This window comes from Pipistrellus hanaki (assembly GCF_964339955.1).
Source record: "Pipistrellus hanaki genome assembly, chromosome: X".
NCBI lineage: Eukaryota > Metazoa > Chordata > Mammalia > Chiroptera > Vespertilionidae > Pipistrellus > Pipistrellus hanaki.
In genome coordinates, this window is record NC_140524.1 from 63,949,368 (window position 1) to 63,971,906 (window position 22,539).

At 46.0% G+C, this 22,539-nt stretch overlaps 1 protein-coding gene across 2 annotated transcripts in view; it reads left to right on the forward strand.

The window, feature by feature from the left end:
• Positions 1-22,539, forward strand: part of DRP2 (dystrophin related protein 2) — a 72,090-nt gene that overhangs the window by 28,225 nt on the left and 21,326 nt on the right. For both annotated transcript variants that reach the window (XM_084869491.1, XM_084869492.1), the window contains exons 2-6: positions 11,117-11,297; positions 15,178-15,341; positions 17,711-17,867; positions 19,274-19,394; positions 21,905-22,173. In XM_084869491.1, the coding sequence (XP_084725617.1) occupies positions 11,181-11,297; positions 15,178-15,341; positions 17,711-17,867; positions 19,274-19,394; positions 21,905-22,173 (828 nt within the window). In that variant the 5' untranslated portion in view covers positions 11,117-11,180. The remainder of the gene's footprint in view (positions 1-11,116; positions 11,298-15,177; positions 15,342-17,710; positions 17,868-19,273; positions 19,395-21,904; positions 22,174-22,539) is intronic.

Below are 22,539 nucleotides of genomic sequence, written 5' to 3' on the forward strand. Positions count from 1 at the left end.
CCGGGCCTGGCCGCTCCCAGCCTGGCAGCTGCTGCTCCGGGCTTGGCCGCTCCCAGCCTGGCAGCCGCTGCTCCGGGCCTGGCCGCACCAGACCCGGCTGCTCCGGGCCTGGCCGCTCCCAGCCTGGCAGCTGCTGCTCCGGGCCTGGACACACCAGACCCGGCTGCTTCGGGCCTGGCCGCTCCCAGCCTGGCAGTCGCTGCTCCGGGCCTGGCCGCACCAGACCCGGCTGCTCCGGGCCTGGCCGCTCCCAGCCTGGCAGCTGCTGCTCCGGGCCTGGCCGCTCCCAGCCTGGCAGCCGCTGCTCCTGGCCTGGCCGCACCAGACCCGGCTGCTCCGGGCCTGGCCGCTCCCAGCCCGGCAGCTGCTGCTCCGGGCCTGGCCGCTCCCAGCCTGGCAGCCGCTGCTCTGGGCCTGGCCGCACCAGACCCAGCTGCTCCGGGCCTGGCCGCTCCCAGCCTGGCAGCCGCTTCTCCAGGCCTGGCCGCTCCCAGCCTGGCAGCCACTGCTCCGGGCCTGGCCGCACCAGATCCGGCTGCTCCGGGCCTGGCCGCTCCCAGCCTGGCAGCCGCTGCTCCGGGCCTGGCCGCTCCCAGCCTGGCAGCCGCTGCTCCGGGCCTGGCCGCTCCCAGCCTGGCAGCCGCTGCTCCTGGCCTGGCCGCACCAGACCCGGCTGCTCCGGGCCTGGCCGCTCCCAGCCTGGCAGCCGCTGCTCCGGGCCTGGCCGCTCCCAGCCTGGCAGCCGCTGCTCCGGGCCTGGCCGCACCAGACCCGGCAGCTCCAGGCCTGGCCGCTCCCAGCCTGGCAGCTGCTGCTCCGGGCCTGGCCGCACCAGACCCGGCTGCTTCGGGCCTGGCCGCTCCCAGCCTGGCAGTCGCTGCTCCGGGCCTGGCCGCACCAGACCCGGCTGCTCCGGGCTTGGCCGCTCCCAGCCTGGCAGCTGCTGCTCCGGGCCTGGCCGCTCCCAGCCTGGCAGCCGCTGCTCCTGGCCTGGCCGCACCAGACCCGGCTGCTCCGGGCCTGGCCGCTCCCAGCCTGGCAGCCGCTGCTCTGGGCCTGGCCGCACCAGACCCAGCTGCTCCGGGCCTGGCCGCTCCCAGCCTGGCAGCCGCTTCTCCAGGCCTGGCCACTCCCAGCCTGGCAGCCACTGCTCCGGGCCTGGCCGCACCAGATCCAGCTGCTCCGGGCCTGGCCGCTCCCAGCCTGGCAGCCGCTGCTCCGGGCCTGGCTGCTCCCAGCCTGGCAGCCACTGCTCCTGGCCTGGCCGCACCAGACCCGGCTGCTCCGGGCCTGGCCGCTCCCAGCCTGACAGCCGCTGCTCCGGGCCTGGCCGTTCCCAGCCTGGCAGCCGCTGCTCCTGGCCTGGCCGCACCAGACCCGGCTGCTCCGGGCCTGGCCGCTCCCAGCCTGACAGCCGCTGCTCCGGGCCTGGCCGCTCCCAGCCTGGCAGCCGCTGCTCCTGGCCTGGCCGCACCAGACCCGGCTGCTCTGGGCCTGGCCGCTCCCAGCCTGGCAGCTGCTGCTCCGGGCCTGGCCGCTCCCAGCCTGTCAGCCGCTGCTCCTGGCCTGGCCGCACCAGACCCGGCTGCTCCGGGCCTGGCCGCTCCCAGCCTGGCAGCTACTGCTCCGGGCCTGGACACACCAGACCCGGCTGCTCCGGGCCTGGCCGCTCCCAGCCTGACAGTCGCTGCTCCAGGCCTGGCCGCACCAGACCCGGCTACTCCGGGCCTGGCCGCTCCCAGCCTGGCAGCTGTTGCTCTGGGCCTGGCCGCTCCCAGCCTGGCAGCCGCTGCTCCAGGCCTGGCCACACCAGACCCAGCTGCTCCGGGCCTGGCCGCTTCCAGCCTGGCCACCGCTGCTCCAGGCCTGGCCGCACCCGACCCGGCTGCTCCGAGCCTGGCCGCTCCCAGCCTGGATGCTCCGTGCTTGGCTACTGCTGTTCTGGGCCTGGCTGCTCCCAACCCGGCTGCTCTGGGCCGGGCTTCTCCGGGCCCAGCCACTCCGTGTCTGGGTGTTCCTGGACTGGCCACCCTGGGCTTGGCCGCCTCTGCCTCAGGCCTGGCTGCCACTGCCCCAGGTCTGGCTGCTCCAGTGCTGGCCGTTGATGCTCTTGTTCTGGCTGCTGCTGCTCTGGGGCCTGGCCACTGCTGCTCCGGGCCCAGCTGCCACTGCCTTGTGCCTGGCCACTCTAGGCCTGGTCGCCGCTGTTCCAACATTCTGTCCCTTTTTTCTCTTTTTTTTTTCTTTTAAAAAAACAAAACAAAACGCATTTATGTTGCAATGTTGGCTGGTGCGTTGAGTTCTGACTAGTCTTTGATTTTTCAAGATCTTCTTTGTATTCTTTCTTAAGTAATTTTACTATCATTTGCTCTCACTTGATTTCTTCACATTGAGAACTTCTTTGGTTTCTTCCTCCTTGTCCTGGGAGTTCAGCAGGTTGGCCTGTGGCACCCCTTTGTTCTCCGCGGGCTCCCGCGCTGCTCCAGCCTGTTGCCAGGGTCGGCGCCGCCCAGGAAGCAGCCCCCATCCTTGGCTCCGTTGCCAGCGCTCAGCAGTCGAAGGCTCAGGGGCACCCCCCCCCACTGGGGGCCCCGTCGCCCGGCTCCTTGCTGGCGCCCGGCTGGCCGGTGTCCGGCAGGGGCTCCTGCTCCTCGTGGCGTTCCTCCAGTCTGGGGCTTTCTTTCTCCCTCCCACTAGGGGAGTCCAGGATCAGAGTCAACAGACTGTCCTCTGCGCACAGTGTGCGTGACTCCGGGGGCTCGGCCTTTCGCCGCGCTCCCAGGACTCCACCTCACAGCTCTGTCTCCCCCTGCCCGAGCCTGGGTCCCCAGGGACTGGCCCAGACCTGGAGTTCGGGGCGGTCTGGACTGAGGCTCAGAGCTGCCGCCGGAGGCTTTGTTTCTTCCGGCTAGGGTAATCCAGCATCAGAGTCAACATTCAGACCTCTGCGCGCCATGTGCGCGCGACTCCAGGGGCCCCGCATTTCGCCGTCCCCCGGGATTGTCTCCCCCTGCCGGAGCCTGCGTCCCCAGGGTCTGGCACATAACTTGGGGCTCAGCGCTGCCGGTTCGGGGGTTCAGCCCAGGCTGGGGGTTCTATTTCCTTCCTGCTAGGGAACGCCGGACAGCACCCAGCCCTCTCCTCCTCTCCGGCTGCGACCTCTCCGCGCGCGCGTGTGTGCGAGCACGCAGCATGTCTCCGTACCTTAGGCTTTTTTTCAGCTCCTCTGATTTTCCTTCTGGTTTTCTCCCTCCTTCCTATTGTAGAGTTTTCAGTCAGTCGACTACCTGTAGCTCTGGGCAATGTCCACTCTACATTTTAGTTGTATTCCCTTGAAATTGTTGTGAGCTGCTGCGGCTAGGTGTATACCCGAGCAGCCATCTTGGATCCTCCGAGGGAAGTTTTCAGTCACTATTTCTTCAAATAGGTTTTCAGTATCTTGCTCTCTCTCTTCTTCTGGGACCCCCATTTTTCTGATGTTGGTATGCTTGAAGTTGTCCCAGAGGCTTGTTACACTATCTTCAACTTTTTTAATTCTTTTTTTATTTTGCTTTTCCTGTTGAGTGTTTTTTGCTTCTTTGTATTTCAAATCTTTAACTTGGTTCTTGCAATCCTCTAGTCTGTTTTTAGGTCTCTGTATAATATATAGTTTTTTTTATTTCAGTCACTGTATGCTTAATTTCTAGTTGATCCTTTTTCATATCTTCTAGGGTCTCGTTAAGTTTATTTGCCTTTTCTAGGAAATTCATGAAAAACCTTATAACTGTGGTTTTGAACTCTATATCCAGTCGTTTACTTTCCTCCATTTCCTTCATTTGTGGCCTGCCTCTTTGTTTCTGCATTTTGGCTGCTTCACTGAGTTGATGGAGTGGCTTTGTATGCTAGATGTCCTAGCAAGGCCCAGTGGCTCAGCCTCCCCAGTTACCTGAGGTGGTGACTCTTGGTGCTCCCCTTTGTGAACTGCATATATAGCCTTGTTGTAGTTAAGCCTAGATTGTTGTTAGTATCACTGGGGGGAGTTGACCTCCAGGCCAATTGGCTGTGAGGATCAGCTGTGTCTCCTCTGGGAGAGCTTCTGTGCTCAGCTTGGATGGGGTGGAGTCTCAAGGTAGAGCAGACAGACTTGGTTTCCTGTCGGCCCTGCCCTATGAGGCCCCTGTGTCTCAGTGTCCTGCAGCAATGGCAGCACACAGCTCTGAGAGAAGACTGCCCTGAGTTTTGCCCACTGCCAGACAGTCCAGTTTCTCCCTGAATGAGTCTGAGTACTCCAAGTCCCACCCAGAACTGGATTTCAGTGCAGTTGGGGGTTTTTGTTTCCCTCCCGAATGAGAAAGCTAGCTGCGTGCTTGCTGTCCGCCCTCTCTGAGTGCCATGAGTAAGCCAGCCATGTATACAGCTGCCCACCCTTTCCACTGCATGGGTCTCCATACCTCTGTCCTCCACAGCTCCTCTGGATCTCAGTGTCCTTTTTCTCTTTCCTTCAAGTTGTAGAGATTCCACTCAGCCAGCTTTCTGGTGGTTCTGGACAATGTCCATTCTGTCTTCCAGTTGCAGTTTTGAAATTGTTGTGTGAGGCAGCAGTATAGGTGTTTACCTATGCTGCCATCTTGGTTTCTCCCCTTTATATATTTTTCATAGTAAAACTATGTAAGGCTTCATACCTGCCAGTAATGGTTATTTCTGGATGGTAGTATTTATTATAGATTAGTTTTATTTGCATCCTTATAATTTTTGTGTTTTCCAGTTTTTCTAGGCAAAACATGCACTACTCGTGTAACTGGCAAAAATGAAAATCTTATTATAAAAAGAGGTCTGAAAACAAGCCTTTTTTGTAGTTTCATTCTTGTAATACATTCCTAGCAATACTTCAATTTTACCTGAGGTACTGATTCTTTTATGTTGATGTTGGATCAGAGGGGATCCACCTTTTAAACTATTCTTTGGGGAATCTCTTTGTGGATGAGGAGTTATGTAGCTGTGTAATATCTAGGGAATTTGACTACAAGAAATTATCCATAAATTTTTGCACCTTCATGATCTGTAGTAATTCCCAATGTTTGGACCATAGACCCCTGAGTGAAGGGAAGGGTGTTTAATGCACAAAGTCTACAGATCTTTAAATGAATAAGTGTTGCCCTGGCCAGTGTTCAGTAGTTAGAGCATCAGCCCACAGACCAAAAGGTCTCAGGTTCAATTCCTGGCCAAGAGCATGTATCTTGGTTGCAGGTTTGTCCCTGGTCCCTCTTGTGGCATGTATAGGAGGCAACCAATTTATGTGTCTCTCTCGTGCCAATGTTTATTTCTCTCCCCCTCCTCTCCCTTCCTTCCCCTCTCTCTAAAAAAATCAATGGAAAAATATCCTTGGGTGAGGAATAATAATAATGCTATCATTTAAAAAATAGATAAGTGTTTTTCTCACTCTGTATGTACTAAAAATACAGCTACTATTGTAGGTGAAGTGCAATTTTTTTTTAATCTTAAGAAGGGACACTTTTTTTTTAACCTAAAATGTTGGGTGCCATTGAATTAGAGACTAAAAATGATGGTTATTAAATCATCAACATCAGGAATTAAAGATGCTTACTTCCTGCCCTTTGGATCAGGGTTTGCATGTTTTTGCCCAGCTCTTTTATCATTTGAAAACATTGGTGTATAGTCACTAAGCTGTTAATTGGTTTAAACATCTAATTTTTTCACTCATATCTTCCTTTTCTAAGCTTAATGATTAACATATAAAGCTGACTGTGTCTCAAGCTTAGCTTATTATGGAACACTGCTCTCACCCCCTACCACACCAAATTTGCTCCTTCTCTCCCTTCTCAACATTATCCACCCAGCTCCCAAATTAGAAACCTTTGTTTCCTTCACTTCCCTCGCCCTTCACTTTACATGCAATTGATCACAGAGCCCAATGTATTTAACCTCTTCAGTATATCTCAAAGCCATGCTGTCTGTTTCATCCTTACCATAACTGCCTGCCTATTGTAACAGCTTCTCAATGAGTTCTTTCCCTGGGAGAATCACTTCATAAGGCAGCCAGAGGCTCTTTCTAAAATGCAAATTTGGTCATGTCATTCCCTGGCTCAAAGTCTTCAGTGCCTCCCTGTTGTCTACAAGACAAAGCCTAGAAACCTCTGCTTGTCATTCAAGGCACAGCCCAATCTGGCCACAGCCTCATTTTTCAACCTCATCTGCTACTTCCCATAAGGCACCTGCCTTGTATTCTGATCACATCATACATTTTATTTTCATGCTGTTTAGAATGTTCTTTTTGTTTTATCTTCTCTCTATACTGGCAATTCAACCTCTATTTCGTGTCTCACCTCAGGTATATTTCCTCTAGGAGAGACTGTTCCTGACCTGACCAAGTAGAATTCACCTCATCTATCTCTTCATTCCATCCCATCATTATTATTATTATTATTATTATTATTATTATGTCAGATTTTTTTAATACTTCTATTATTAATGCAAGTAACACTTTATGGCCTGATGTTCCCCACATCTGTTCTTTCTGTATATGAACTCCTCATGGGGCAGGCACCATGTCTTTTCCATCTCTGTACCTCCTAACTCTAGCCATACTAAACTTTATAATTATAATTATACTTTGAACATACTAAGATTTTTTGCATAGATCCCTCTGGTGAGCCTGCCCTTCTCCCTTTCTTCCCTTCTCTGAAAAGGCAAACATCTACTCATCCTTCAAGACTCACCTCATGGATGGACATGGAAAGTATTTGCTAAGTGAAATAAGCCAGGCAGAGAAAGGCAAGCCCCGTGATTTCACTTATTTGGGAAATGTACTGAATCAAATAAACAAACAAAATAGAAGCATACTCAAAGAAGAAATAATGACAGCTGTTAGAGGGGAGGGGGGTCAGGGAGCTGGGCGAAAAAGGTGAAGGGATTAAGAAAAGAAAAAACACATAGACACAGATAACAGTATGGTAATTACCAGAGAGAAACGGGAATGGGGAGAGGTAAGAGAGGGGGAGGGAAATTAATGCTGATGGAAGAAAACAATTTGGAGTGGTGAACACACAATACAATATACAGGTGATATATTATAGAATTGTACCCCTGAAACCTATATAATTTGATTAACCAATGTCACCCCAATATAATCAATAAAAATATTATTTATTTATTTATTTATTTATTTAATCCTCAAGTGAAGATATTTTTACATTGATTGTTTAGAAGAGATAGGGGAAGACAAAGAGAAGTACATTGATTGGTTGTCTCCTGCATGTGCCCCAACCAGGGTCCAATCTAGGTATATGCCCTTGACTGGAATTGAACCTGGGACCCTTCAGTCTGCAGGCTGACAGTCTGTCCACTGGGCCACACTGAGTAGGGCTACAAATATATTTTAAGGAAAGATTCCTCTCAAACACAGTCTCTCTGAAATATTTTTTAAATTTCTTTATTGATTAAGGTATTACATATGTGTCCTTATCCCCCCATTACCTCCCCAACCCCCGCCCCCCCACTCATGCCATTACCCCCCTGTTGTCTGTGTCCATTGGTTAGGCTCATATGCATGCATACAAATCCTTTGGTTGATCTCTCCCGCTTACCCCCACCCTCACTTACCTTCCCTCTGAGGTTTGACGGTCTGATTGATGCTTCTCTGTCTCTGGATCTTTTTTTTGTTCATCAGTTTATGTTGTTCATTATATTCCATAAATGAGTGACATCATATGATACTTATCTTTCTCTGACTGGCTTATTTCACTTATCATAATGCTCTCCAGTTCCATCCATGCTGCTGCAAATAGTAAGAATTCCTTCTTTTTTATTGCAGCATAGTATTCCATTGTGTAGATGTACTGTAGTTTTCTAATCTACTCATCTGCTGATGGGCACTTAGGCTGTTACCAAATCTTAGCTATGGTGAATTGTGCTGCTATGAACATAGGGTGCACATACCCTTTCTGATTGGTGTTTCTAGCTTTTTGGGATAGTCCTAGAAGTGGGATCACTGGGTCAAATGGGAGTTCCATTTTTAGTTTTTTAGGAAACTCTATACTGTTCTTTACAGTGGCTGCACCAGTCTGCATTCCCATCAGCAGTGCATGATGGTTCCTTTTCTTCACATCTTCACCGGCACTTGTTGTTTGTTGATCTGTTGATGATAGCCATTCTGACAGGTGTGGGATGGTATCTCATTGTTGTTTTGATTTGCATCTCTCAGATGATTAGTGACTTTGTGCATGTTTTCATATGCCTCTTGGCCTTCCTTTTTTTTTTTTTTTTTTTTGAAAAGTATCTATTTAGGTTCATTACTCATTTTTTGTTGGGTTATCTTCCTTTTATTAAGTTGTATGAGTTCCCTGTAAATGTTGGATATTAAACCCTTATCAGTGATAACAATGGCAAGTATGTTCTCCCATGCAATGAGCTTTCTTGTTGTTTTGTTGGTGGTTTCTTTTGCTGTGCAAAAGCTTTTTATTTTGATGTAGTCCATTTGTTTATTTTCTCTTTGGTTTCCATTGCCCTGTGAGCGGTATCAGTGAAGAAATTGCTTTGGCATATGTCTGAGATTTTGCTGTCAGTGGATTCCTCTAGTATTTTTATGGTTTCCCATCTTATGTTTAAGTCCTTTATTGACTTTGAGTTTATTTTTGTGTATGGGGTAAGTTGGTGATCTAGTTTCATTTTTTGCATGTATCTGTCCAATTTTCCTAACACCATTTATTGAAGAGACTATCTTGACTCCATTGCATGTTCATGCCTCTTTTGTCAAATATTAATTGAGCATAATGGTTTTGGTTGATTTCTAGGTTCTCTATTCTATTCCATTGATCTATATGTCCATTCTTGTGCCAGTATCAGGCTATTTTGAGAACAATGGCTTTATAATACAGATTGATATCTGATATTGAGATCCCACCTTCTTTGTTCTTCTTTTTCAGGATTTCTGCAGCTATTCGGGATCTTTTTTTATTCCAGATGAATTTTTGGAGAGTTCTTTCTAGGTCTGTGAAATATGCTGTTGGTATTTTAATGGGGATTGCATTGAATCTATAGATTGCTTTGGTTAGTATAGACATTTTAATGATGTTGATTCTACCAATCCATGAACATGGTATGTTCTTCCATCTGTTTATGTCTTCTTCTATATCTTTTTTCAGTGTCTTGTAGTTTTCCACCTATAGGTCTTTTACCTCCTTAGTTAAGTTTATTCCTAGGTATCTTAATTTTTTTGTTGTGATGGTAAATGGGATTGCTTTTTTAGTCTCTCTTTCTATAAATTCATAGATCTCTTGGTGTTAATTTTGTATCCTGCTACATTGATGAATTCATTTATTAAGTCTAATAGTTTTTTTATGGAGTCATTAGGGTTTTCTATGTACAGTATCATGACATCTTCGAATAAGGAAGTTTTACTTCTTCTTTCCTTTTATTTCTTCTTCTTGTCTGATTTTAATAGCTAGTATTTCCAATACTATGTCAAACAGGAGTGGTGAGAATGGGCATCTCTGTCTTGTTCCTGTTCTTAGGGGAAATGATTTTAGTTTTTGCCCATTGAGTATGATGTTGGCTGTGGGTTTGTCATATATAGCTTTTATTATGTTGGGGTATGATCCTTCTATTTTCACCTTGCTGAGAATTTTTATCAAGAAAGTGTGTTGGATTTTGTCAAATGCTTTTTCTGCATCAATTGATATGACTATGTGATATTTATCTCTCAATTTCTTTATGTGATGAATTACGTTTATTGATTTGCAGATATTGTACCTTCTTGCATTCCTGGGAGAAATTCTACTTGGTCATGATATATGAACTTTCTTTTTTCTTTTTTGTTTAAATTTCCTTATTGATTAAGGTATCACATATTTGTCCTCATCCTCTCAGTCACATCTGAAACCCCTCCCCATGCATGCCTCCACCCTCTGTTGTCCTTGACCACTGGTTAGGCTCATATGGATGCACACAAGTCCTTTGGTTGACCTCTCTCCTTTATCCCCACCCTCTCCTACCCTCCCTCTCAGGTCTGACAGTCTGATCTGAACTTTCTGATGTACTGTTGGATCTGATTTGCTAGAATTTTGTTGAGGAGTTTGGCATCTATATTCATGAGGGATATTGCCTGTAATTCTCTTTCATTGTGTTATCTTTATCTTGTTTTGGTATTAGAGTGATGCTGGCTTCATAGAAGGAGCTTGAAAGTATTCCTTCCTCTTGAATATTTTTGAATAGTCTGAAGAAGATAGGTTTTAGTTCTCCCTTGAATGTTTGGTAAAACTCCCCTGTGAAGCCATCTGGCCCCGGGTTTTGTTTGCTGGAAGCTTTTTGATGACTGCTTCAATTTCTTCCATAGTTATTGGCCTATTGAGCTGTTTAGATTCTTCCTGATTGAGTTTTGGCAGGTTGTATTTTTTCTAGGAATATGTCTATTTCCTCCAGGTTGTCCAGTTTGTTGGAATAGTTTTGTTCATAGTATTTTTTAACAGTCCTTTGTATTTCGTTGGGGTCTGTTGTTATTTCACCTCTTTCATTTCTGATTTTGTTTGAGTCCTCTCTCTTTGCTACTTGGTGAGCCTGGCTAGAGGTTCATCAATCTTGTTTATCCTTTCAAAGAACCAGCTCCTTGTTTCATTGATCTTTTGTATTTTTTTTGTCTCTATCTCATTTATTTTTGCTCTGATCTTCATTATCTCCTTCCTTCTGCTCACTCTGGGCTTTTCTTTCTGAAATCTTTGTATGTTCTTAGATAGAATTAATTGTTTTCCACTGTGTTCTCTCCTAGCCTTCTGGACAAACTTTAATTATAGCATTTGCCATATAAGCATTTCATTATAATTATCAGCTTACATGGCTTCCCCCTACCCTATCCCCATCCCTAGGCTGTGAGATGTCAGACAGGAAATCATCTTTGTGTTTCTAGCACAAAGCATAATGGATAAACAATAAGTACTTCCTTGATCAATAATTAGACAAAGTCTTTTATGGTACACGGTTACCTTGGAAAAACTATTGGGTAGGTCAGCAAGCTTTGACAACTCATTAATACAACTGATGGAAGCACTTCTGGGTAAGTGCTGGGTTGATGGATTGATGGGGATTTTCTAGGTCTTGACTAAATCTTCCCTTGTTATTCTTCCAGGTGCTTATGCTCAATGGTTGGTGCACTGCCCATCCTCACCATTCCCCCATGAGCCTTGGTTCTGATGCAACCTATGGTCATGCAGGGATGCCCTTACACCTTCCCACGATGTCATGAGTGGCCAGCTACTGACCATTTCCATCATAGCAGCAGCCTCCGAAGCACCTGCCCCCAGCTTCAGGTAAGAAGCCACTAGCAAAAGGAAGACTGTGGAGAAAAAGTGAACACAGTATCTGTATGTGTTCTTGTTGGGTGTTCATGCTTCCTGAAGCTCAGGGGAACTCTTCATATACATGAAAGCACATGGCCTCCTTCTGGCCTATCCCTTGTCATTCATGAGGCATTTTATCGGGGGAAGGGGGGGACATGGGGCATGGAAATGTATTGGGCGGAGCAAGTCAAAGCCCACAATGGCTGAGGGGGCTGGTTCCATGTTAACTGTGATTAACATGGAATGTTCCAGAAGACCATATTCCTACAGGGCACAGCCTAGGACAAGGCAGGACTTTCCTTTGGCTTGGCTTCTCTGTGGCATACTTCATATTCTGTACCTCCATCCATTTGTACCTCTCAAGTACCTAGCCTTACTTGAAGCTCCTGGCTCAGCCCCACTAAAACTCCCCTGTGCCCGATACATGCCTCTCCTCTTTCCTCCCCTAGGAGTATAGTTGTGGTACTGTGTGTGCCTGCTTGTGTATGTTGGTAGGTAGGCACACAATTTGTGAGAGGCAGTAATCCTGAAGAGGGAAGCCAGGGAGGCCATGGGGAAATTGAATTGACAAGGGAGAAGCATAAGCATATTTTGTCTTGCCCTACAGTGCTTTGGGGTCCAGAGGTCAAGGGGGTGTAAGAAAATACTATGTCTCCTAGTTTCTCACAGGTGGGCTGTTGTGCTCAAACATTTATGGGAGTACAGACAGCAGATGAATATACAGGGAGAAGAAAGAGAGAAAGGTGGTAGAAATGGAGAATGTAAGTGTTTGGGAACCCTTTTTGGGGGAGAATAGTGAGGGAGAGTCAAAGTCCAGAGAGGCATAAGTTCAAGGTTCTCCTGAGCTATTTTCTCTACATCTAGCTAGAGAGAAAGTGCTACATCTACCATGTTTTCAAAGTCAGTGTCAACTTAGAGTTCCTCAGTGCACCTACCTCTTCCCCAGAATGGGAATTTCATAGTATCAAAGGATTGAGAAGCCTGGGCCCTTTCAAAAGATTTGCTCTGTTTGTTGTCTGCCCCCTTCAAGCTTCACTCCCTAGACACAGGGACCTGAGGGCTTCATTTTATGATTCAGAATGGTAAAACCACCCCTTCTCCCCTACCTCTGTCCAATCACGTCATTCCCTTCATGATGGCCCTGACTTTATCTTAAAGTTTCAAGAGATGAGGGAAAAACTGTGTGGAGGGTGGGAGTGAGAAGCAAATATCTTGGCCAATTATAGAAGGAATTGATAGGGAAAGAAAACAATTATTGTTCATTATTTACCTATTGTTTGCCTATCTCTGCTAGGTGGACTTGTGAGTATAAGGGGGAACTAGGAGGGGAGGACAGAGTGAAGGAACATAGTAAGGGAGCCAAGAAGGGGGTTAGGAAACTAAGAAGCTTAGAGGGAATTAAAGGCTAACATGGGTGGAGCCAGCTCATTGTAGGCACTTCCTATAGTACCAGGAGAAGTTGATTGTGGCTGGGTCACAAGGGACCATTTCTAACTCTGGGGCATTCCCAGTCCAGGAGAATCTGCAAGACTGGATTGAGCCCATTTATCCCCACATAAGAAAAGCTGTGACCTGGAGCAAAACCCACTCTCCATGCTTAGCCTACCATCCATTGCCATCCCACATCCACCCCTGATGGCTCCATCCCAGACTCTCAGAAAGGGTCAGGCAGCTGCTCCAAATATTCCTGTAGGTGGGCCTCAGCATGGAAACAATGTAGGACTGTGGAAAGCCCAGAAGACTCTGTGGGAGATAAATAAGGATGGGAACAGAACCCTTTTTGGTAAAATGAAGTGTTTCCCTTAGTGCTGAGGGGTGGGAGTTCAGCTTGGGAATGTAACCTTTCCCCAAGCAAGTCTTCTTGAAAAGGAGGGTGTCCACATACAGAAGGGACCCTGCTTGTCAGGCCAGTCGCCCAGAGCAGTGGGGCAGGGCACAAGAGACTCTCTAGAACTGGATCCCTACATAGAGCTGCTCATTGCCATTTTGCCCTTTCCTTCCTCTGCAGAGGTTCGTAGACCATTTCCCTCTGGCCTTAGAGTGTGGTTGGATGTCTGGGGGGCGGGGGAATATGCCTTTCCTCCCACCCATCTCTACCTTCCAAAGGCAGGGCAGAGCACCCCTATGTTTTCACAGTGGGCTCAGATGAATCTTCTGCTGCCCAACAATCTGATCCTGCTACCCCACGGTTCTGCCCCCAGTTGTGATACACATATTTCTCACTGCCTCTGACACTTACTTCATCAAAGACAAGGCTTATTTCCAAGCCTATCCTCCTGGCAGGTCTTTGGGAAATTGCTTATCAGAGAGGTTTGTCACCAAAGTGGTCTGATACTTTCCTCCACCTCAGGAGAGAGATGGGCCTGGAAGCAGAGTGAATCCTTTGTGTCTTCCACAGCAAAGGAAAATAAGTCAGCAGGCACTGCTCTCTGCATGCCCCTTCTCAGCACCATGGAATGCCCAGTCCCACTCTTGCCATCCTTGCAGCTTGGGAGGTTCCCTCCTGGCCCCGGTGTGGCGGGCCCAGTTGGGAGTGAGCTGGAATTCCCTAGAGACAAAGCTCTGATTCACCGGCTGAGCCCTTACATAGCCACCCCCTCAAGATTCCTGGGGGGTCAGTAAACAAACAGGGTGACAGCTCCCACCTCTGGCCTGGCAAAACTCTGCCTGCCCTCTCTGTGGGAGCCTACTCAGAGCCTGTCAATACTGCCTGTGGCTCACCAGGCATTGGGTCTGGATTCGTGCTGAGGAATAATCATGGAGCTGCTCCATCCTGCAACGGAGTCCCTGCAACACAGGTAGTATTAGCTCTTTGGGATGCAGGGTGACTGAGTTAAGAGTTTTGCCCCAGAACCTGGCTACTCCCTCAGTTTCCTGTTAGTATGTGGCTACATGCTGTGGTTTTAATGGTATGGTTGTTTTTCTAAATTGCCTGGAGAGTCTTGTGTGGGGAAGAAGTCTTGGGGGGAAGGAAACTAGACAATCTCAGCCACAAGCAGGACTGTGTTATTCCCAGAGAAGGCAAGCAGGTGGACAGGCAGACTGTGGGTTTCCCGGGGCTTGGGTGAAGAGGCTACACTGATATTTCCTCCTCCACACTCCCCCTTCCTCGATCCCCATTGCCCCCCTGGTTGAGCAGTCTTGACATTGTGCTGGGGGAAGCTAACTTCTTAGGGCTATATGGCATAACCCCATTCATCCAAACCCTGCATTACCCCAAAGGGCAAGCAAGTGATGGGCTGTGGGCTTGAGTGCCCAAGATTTTGGCTGGCTCCATGGCTGATCCTCTTAGCTGCCCACTCTGGTCAGAGTCGTTTGGCGCTCAGGATCCAAAATGCTTCTTTAGCCCTTTACAATTCCATGGGAAGTAAACAATGCTCTTTAGGATGATTTCCATCCAGATTTCCCAACTATGGTGGGAAATGCGAGTGGGAAAGAGGGAGAGGGGCAGCCCCCGAGCTTTCTTTTCCACATATTGGGTAAACGATGGGACCCTGAAATAGGAGCTTACAGTTCATCTTTATTTCTGTGGTTGCCAGCATTTGGGGAAATTCTGAGCACCTCTTACCTAATGCAAGGACTTCCAGGATCACACTTGGGCAGTAGTCCTGGCAGAATTTACAATCATAAGAGTAATACTGTAGTAGTCAGCAGTCATTATGTGACCAATCTATAACAAGAGTGGACCCTGCAATCAACAGAGCCACCGAGTCTTCCTTTATCTCATCCCCAAACATACCCGGGAACAAGCCTTTATCTTTCCTTGTTCTCACCTGTCCCACCCTTGTCTTCCTACAGACCAGGGTGAGGCACACTCCAGGGATCATAGGATGTCTGTGTTTCTGCCCAGGTTAGAGCTGCTGTCATCTCCCCTGTACCTCCTCAGGATGGTGCTGGGGTTTTCTGCCTAAGCACAAAGCTGTTCAATGGGTCTTTTGGTACCTCTGGACCCCTGGAACCATCAGCCATGAATCTGTGTTGGAATGAAATCAAGAAGAAGTCTCACAACCTCCGGTAAGGCCTGTCCCCCACAAACAGGGGCCGTAGAAACCTGACTTGGACAGTGTTGGGCTCCTTTTAACGCTGCAGCCTGTCATTCTCCTCTCAGCCTGTGTCTCGCCTTTCATTAGCCTAACTTTCCCCTTCTCTCCCCTTTCCTTCTCTGACACTGGAGGAAAAACCTGGGTCAGAAATCAGGAGATTTGAATTTGAGCCTCAGGTTTAAGTAGCTATGTCACCTTGGCTAAGTGGTTTGAGTTAGCTGAATTTTAGCTTCCATTTATTTGGATTATTTTTAAGGGGAAAAAATGGGTGTAGGAATAATACCTGTCCTACCTACCTCACAGTGTTGTTATGAGAATTCAAATAAGATATGAAAATGCTTGCTAAACTTAAAAGCACTGATATATAAATGGAGAGATATGATTATTCTCTCCTCTTTCTCTTTGCATAACTTTTCTCCATCTTGGTAGATCTCATCTTCTCTCTCTCCCATTCTTTCATCCCTCTTTTCCATGGGTAGGGAACCTTTTTTTCTGCAAAGGGCTATTTAAATATTTATTTATGGGCCATACAAAATTATCAACTTAAAAAATTAGCCCGCTATATTTGGTCAAACATTTAATTAACTCACCCCTAATGCCTTGGCAGGACCAGACCAAATTATTTTGAAGGCCTTATATGGCCCTCGGGCCGGATGTTCCTCACTCCTGCTCTATTCCCATTTATTCATTATTAATCCACCTAGTGCTCCACAAACTGAAGACAAGTCAGTAAGAGCTAAAAAGCAATTTCTATATCAGTTGTTCCCTTTTTTCCCTACCCCTAGTGTATCCCCCACCCTACACTTTTCTTCTCCACACTATATGGTCAAAGTCCAAACCTGTAGTTTCTGGTAAGCTTTAGTGGAGATGAGACAGTGTGGAGAAATTGAAAAAGTGCAGGCTTTGAAGTCATATAAAACTAAATTCAAATTAAAACTCTACTAGTGACTTAACTATGTGATCTTAGGTAAATTACTTAACCTCTCTGGGCAATAGTAGTGCCTACCTAATAAAGTTGCTCTGAGAATTAGTGGAAACAAAAATGTAGGGAAAGGGCTTGGCCCAGGTAATAGGGAGGCAATGCTTCATTATTGTTGCCAGCTAAGGGAAATGATTCGATGACTGCACACAGCCTAGGCTGGCCTCCAGCTTCCTACCACCTGGACCTCAGCTCATTGTTCATTTGTGGGGGAAGGCTGACAGAGATGGTTATACAGGACACATTTTTTAATATGCCATATGTTAAACCTCTAGCCTATGTTGCTATCATTTTTTGGGACCCTTGGACCTCTTTTATTTGTATGCATACTTGCATATGTGAGTGCCTATACTCAACTCCCTGACTTGCCCTTCCCACTTATTGCATCCTTCCCTGCTCAGAGGGCAGGCTCTGAGAAGCCTCTGTGGATGTGCAGTTGGCATGAGTTAAGTTCCTCTAGGGCAGTGGTTGGCAAACTGTGGCTCGTGAGCCACATGCGGTTCTTTGGCTTGAGTGTGGCTCACCACGTGTGGGCACGCACATATAGTGCAATTGAAACCTCATGACCCATGCACAGAAGTCGGTTTTCGGCCTGGGCAAGTCTATTTTGAAGAAGTGGCGTTAGAACACTCAAGGGTCCAAAGAGCCGCATGTGGCTCGAGAGCCGCAGTTTGTCGACCACTTTCTAGGGCAAGAGGGCAAGAAGACAGCTGTCACCTCTAATGCCCTTGCTCAATTTTCTGTCTTTTCTAACCTGATGCTAGGCATGTGACTGATTTAACTGATGTCCACAAAGTAACAAGTTAAACCAGCGTTTTTCAACCGCTGTTCCGCGGCACACTAGTGTGCCGCGAGATGTTGCCTGGTGTGCCGTAGGTGCAGACAAGAATTTTATAATTTTTCACTATTTTGTTTACTTAATATTTCATAATAAAGTAATTATAAAATACTTTCTTTGTGTTTATTTGATTCCTATTCAAGAGAATTACTTTATATATAGTCAATATAGGCACAGAGTTAAATTTTTTAACATTTTCTAATGGTGGTGTGCCTCGTGATTTTTTTCATGAAACAAGTGTGCCTTTGCCCAAAAAAGGTTGAAAAACACTGAGTTAAACCACTTAAGTTTGGGATACCTCCCCACACATGTTCCTGCCCATTGGTTTTGACAGTGAGATCCATGTGGAGCTGCCTCTGTGGGTGGGTAAGAGGGAGGGTTCTGGACCTCCTCCTACTTCAACCAGAGTAACTCCCCTTTAATCTGTTTATATATATTAATGTTTCACATACGTGTTTGGGAAAAAATGTTTTGCCACTTAAAAACAAGACTGAAAATCATTGGTGTTATCCATTGTGTGTAGTGCTCGCCTAGAGGCCTTCTCAGACCATAGTGGAAAGCTTCAGCTCCCTCTCCAAGAGATTATTGACTGGCTCAGCCAAAAAGATGAGGAATTGTCAGCCCAGCTGCCCCTACAAGGGGATGTGGCCCTGGTGCAACAGGAAAAGGAGACACATGCGGTAGGTTCAAATTATGGAGGCCGTGGTACGTGCCTCTTAGTCGTGAAGGGATTGCTTCTACAATACCCTGACAGAAGGACACTCAGTCTCTGCTTACATACTTAAAGTAACAGGAAGCTGCATGTGGTCTTAAAGACCTATGGATAACACTCCACAGAGAAACTCAAAGCATTCCTCTCTATATCTCCAATCAAATATTGGCCTCCCTTAAAAAAAGTGCCATGATTTTTAATGGAGCCATGGAAAATAAACCAATTATAACATAAAATAAAATAAAAAACGCAGGATACAAAAATATATACAGGTGGATCTCAATTGTATAAAAATATATATAGATGTTTGTACATGTATGCACACATATAAAAATATTAGAAGGAAATATATAAAAATGTCCATAATGGTTAACAACTCTAGATTATGAAACTGGAGTTCTTTTTAGTTTTTTATACTTTTCTAAAACTTCTAAGATTTCTGTTGCATATATTTCCTTTATAATCAGGAAATAGCAAAAGATTTCTAAAACTATATGCAGATGCACTGAAAGAAATTATAAATTATGTGACACGACAGGGATGTTAGCTAATGCTACAATGACAATATATTGCAATATAAATGAATCAAATAAATATGTTGTATACCTTAAAGTTACACAAGATCATATGTCAATTATACTGCAATTAAAATACATACAAAATGGAATATAACACAGCAAGAAAAACTATAATTTTGTGTCACAACATGGATGAAGGTTAAAGATGGTATGTTGATTGAAACAAAAGATACAAAAGAGGATATACTGTATGATTCCATTTATATAAAGTTCAAAAATGGAAAAACTAATCGGTGGTATTACAAGACAAAATAGTGGTTACCCAAGTGGGGGGGAGTATAAGATAGTGACCAGAAGGGGCCATGAGGGGCTCTTCTGGGATGCTAGTGTAATTCTGTTTCTTGATCTAAGTACTAGTTATAGAGATGGAATCACTTAATGGAAATTAATTGAGATGTGCACTTTTGATTTTTTTTACTTTTCTCTATGTATATTTCAATAAAAAGTTAATTAAAACCAATGTAATATTGCTCATTCTGGTTTTGATTTATCTAAGCCACTTATAGGGGACTTCCTCAGTCTTTTGAAGAACCAAAATTCCCAGCCCCAAATCGCCACGATTCTCTCTACCCTGTGGCATAGAGACACATTTCATACTACATAGATGTTCCAGTGTCACAATTAATCTTTCTTCTGCCTGTAGGGAGGACTTTTTGTGTGGGTAGGCCAAAGGTACATGACAATGCCACAGGATCAAGTTACACTGAGAAGAAAGCTTGTCAATTGTAGAATGGAATGTAAAGTGATTGATTGAAAGATGTTCCTTCCCTGTTGACTGTGTTGCTAAACTTCACAGGCATTTATGGAAGATGTGAAGTCTCGGGGCCCCTATATCTACTCTGTGCTAGAGTCAGCTCAGGACTTTCTGTCCCAGCACCCATTTGAGGAATTAGAGGAGCCTCGTTTGGAGAGCAAAGGTGGGTGGTCTTCCTCTCTCCCCCCTTCCTCTTGAACTATGAACACTAAACACCTTCCTGTCTTTCCTAAACTCATTTTCTCAGCTGTTACCTAGGAGGATAGTTTTCCAAAATTGGAGAAGAGAGATTCATACTGCAAGAAAAAGCAAAGAGAACAGGGTCTGAAGCAGGATACACATACATTTGCCCCAAAGCTGTATGTGGCTCTGGAGCATCACATGTGGCCTTCTAATGAAGCATGAAAAAGAAAAAAACAGCCGAAACCGGTTTGGCTCAGTGGTAGAGTGTCGGACTGTGGTCTGAAAGGTCCCAGGATTGATTCTGGTCAAGGGCATGTACATTGGTTGCGGGCACATCCCCAGTGGGGGATGTGCAAGAGGCAGCTGGTCGATGTTTCTCTCTCATTGACGTTTCTAGCTCTCTATCTCTCTCCCTTCCTCTCTGTAAAAAATCAATAAAATATATTTTTTTTAAAAAAGAAAAAAAAAAAAAAAAGAGCCGAAGCCGGTTTGGCTCAGTGGTAGAGTGTCGGACTGTGGTCTGAAAGGTCCCAGGTTTGATTCTGGTCAAGGGCATGTACCTTGGTTCCGGGCACATCTCCAGTAGGGGGTGTGCAAGAGGCAGCTGGTTGATGTTTCTCTCTCATTGACATTTCTAGCTCTCTAGCTCTCTTCCTTCCTCTCTGTAAAAAAATCAATAAAATATATTTTTAAAATTAAAAAAAAAGAAAAGAAAAAGAAAAAACAAAAGACTCAAAGGCATTGAACTGACTCAGTTAATCCAAGTAGTAGTAGTGTCCTTTTAAAATATACTACTTTATTCCAACATTAAGAGAGACATATGACAATTCTCTAATCAACCAACAAGTAACAAGTCCTTTTTAAAATCCAAGAAGTTAGGTGATGACATTTGAGAAGAAATTTGATTATGACTTTTTGATACTGACCCTAGTGACTTCCGGCCCCTTTCCTCAATAGAATGGGCCACTCTACATCTTCATATAAGGCTACTGGGATCTGTGGTGATTAGGTCTGAGTGGTTGCCTGGAAGGACCTTTCATTAGTTGAGCCCTTTGCCAATGCCATTGACACTCTAATTTCCTTGAGTCCCTCAGTAGGAGGTTAGTATTCAATTTACTGTCCAATGGGCTTTAGATAGGACAGACTCAACAGAAAACAGGACAGTTCCAGTTAGTCTAGAGTTTAGAAATATGAATTTACTTCTAAGGGGAGGTCTGAAGGAGGAAGAAGAAACCTACAGTTTAGGAACCTAGGTGGAAAAGTTGGGCAAATTACACTAACTTCTCTGGGGTTGATCTTTCATGAAATGCATCCCTTCTTTGTATGGAAGTGGGCAGCAGACACTAATGCAAAATTACATTCCAGGATTATGTAAATAGGACTCTGGAAGGTTTGCCTCACTGTGCCTCTTAAAATATTTTACTCACTATTTACCGTGCCCATTTTTAAAGACTATGAGGAAATCCTCATGATATAATAGATGGAAAACAACATTATCTCTTTTTTAAGAAATATATTTTATTGATTTTTCACAGAGAGGAAGGGAGAGGGATAGAGAGCTAGAAACGTCGATGAGAGAGAAACATCGGCCAGTTGCCTCTTGCATACCCCCTACTGGTGATATGCCCACAACCAATGTACATGCCCTTGACCGGAATTGAACCTGGGACCTTTCAGTCCACATACCGACGCTCTATCCACTGAGCCAAACCTGTTTCGGCCAACATTATCTCTTGACTATGGTAGTGGATCCATGAACCTATGCATGTGATAAAATCACATAGATCTAAACACACACACACACACACACACGCACGCACGCACGCACGCACGCATGCACACACACGATAGTTAAAATGGGGAATACTGAAAAAAATTGGTGGATTGCATCAAAGTTAATATCCTGGTTGTGATAATGTACTATAGTTTTTCAAGTGTTATTGTTTGGGTAAACGGGGTAAAGGGTGCATGAGATCTCTATTATTTCTTACATCTGCATGTGAATTTATAATGATTTCAAAATAAAAAGTTTAATTTTATTTTTTTTAATTATTTTTATTGATTTCAGAGAGAAAGGGCGAGGGAAAGAGAAATATAAACATCAATGATAAGAGAGAATCATTGACTGGTTGCCTCCTGCATGCCCCACACAGGAGATTGAGCCTGCAACCCGGGCATGTGCCCTGACCGGGAATCGAACCATGACCTCCTGGTTTATAAATCAATGTTCAACCACTAAGCCATGCCGGCTGGACAAAAAGTTTAATTTTTTAAAAACCTGAATGTACAAAAGGAGCAAAATCATGGTAAAATATGTATTTGAATGATTACAGATTTGTTTATGCAAAATGCATTTGTATAAATACATGCACAAATGCATGCCCATGGGTATACATGCATGCACATCTTACAAAGGGCTTTTTGTCTCTGTCTTTCCATGGGGTTCCCCTGACTGGTTGGCCTCACCTGTCTTCCTACCTGCCTTTGCAGATACCTCTCCCAGACAGCGGATCCAGAATCTTAGTCGCTTTGTATGGAAGCAGGCGACAGTGGCCAGTGAACTATGGGAGAAGCTAACAGCCCGCTGTGTGGACCAACACCGCCACATTGAGCGCACTCTGGAGCAGCTGTTGGAGATCCAAGGGGCAATGGAGGAATTAAGCACTACTCTGACTCAGGCTGAGGGAGTCCGAGCCACTTGGGAGCCCATTGGGGATCTCTTCATTGATTCACTCCCTGACCACATCCAAGCTCTTAAGGTATATAGGCCCCCTCGCCTGGCTACAGCCCACCCTGATACCTGACACTCCTCTCAGACCCTGACAATGTTCCTGATCCTGAGAGGCCATTGTTGACCAGTACAACAACCAAGTCTACCAACTTATGTGCTGGATTTGGGGGCTGGTTTTGCTGGAGTCTCCTCTGTCATCTACTGTCTTCTCTTTCTCTGATGTTTTCTGTGAGTAGGAAAGGAAGAGGATAAGGACCGTGGCCACCTACATCTTAGTCCTGTTACCCTAATAGGGAAGCATCTAGGTTGTGCTGTTGGATCAAAATCTTGGAGTGAAGAGGGAGGAGTTGAGGTGAATGACTAATGGTTTATCTTTCCCACTATCTGTCCACTG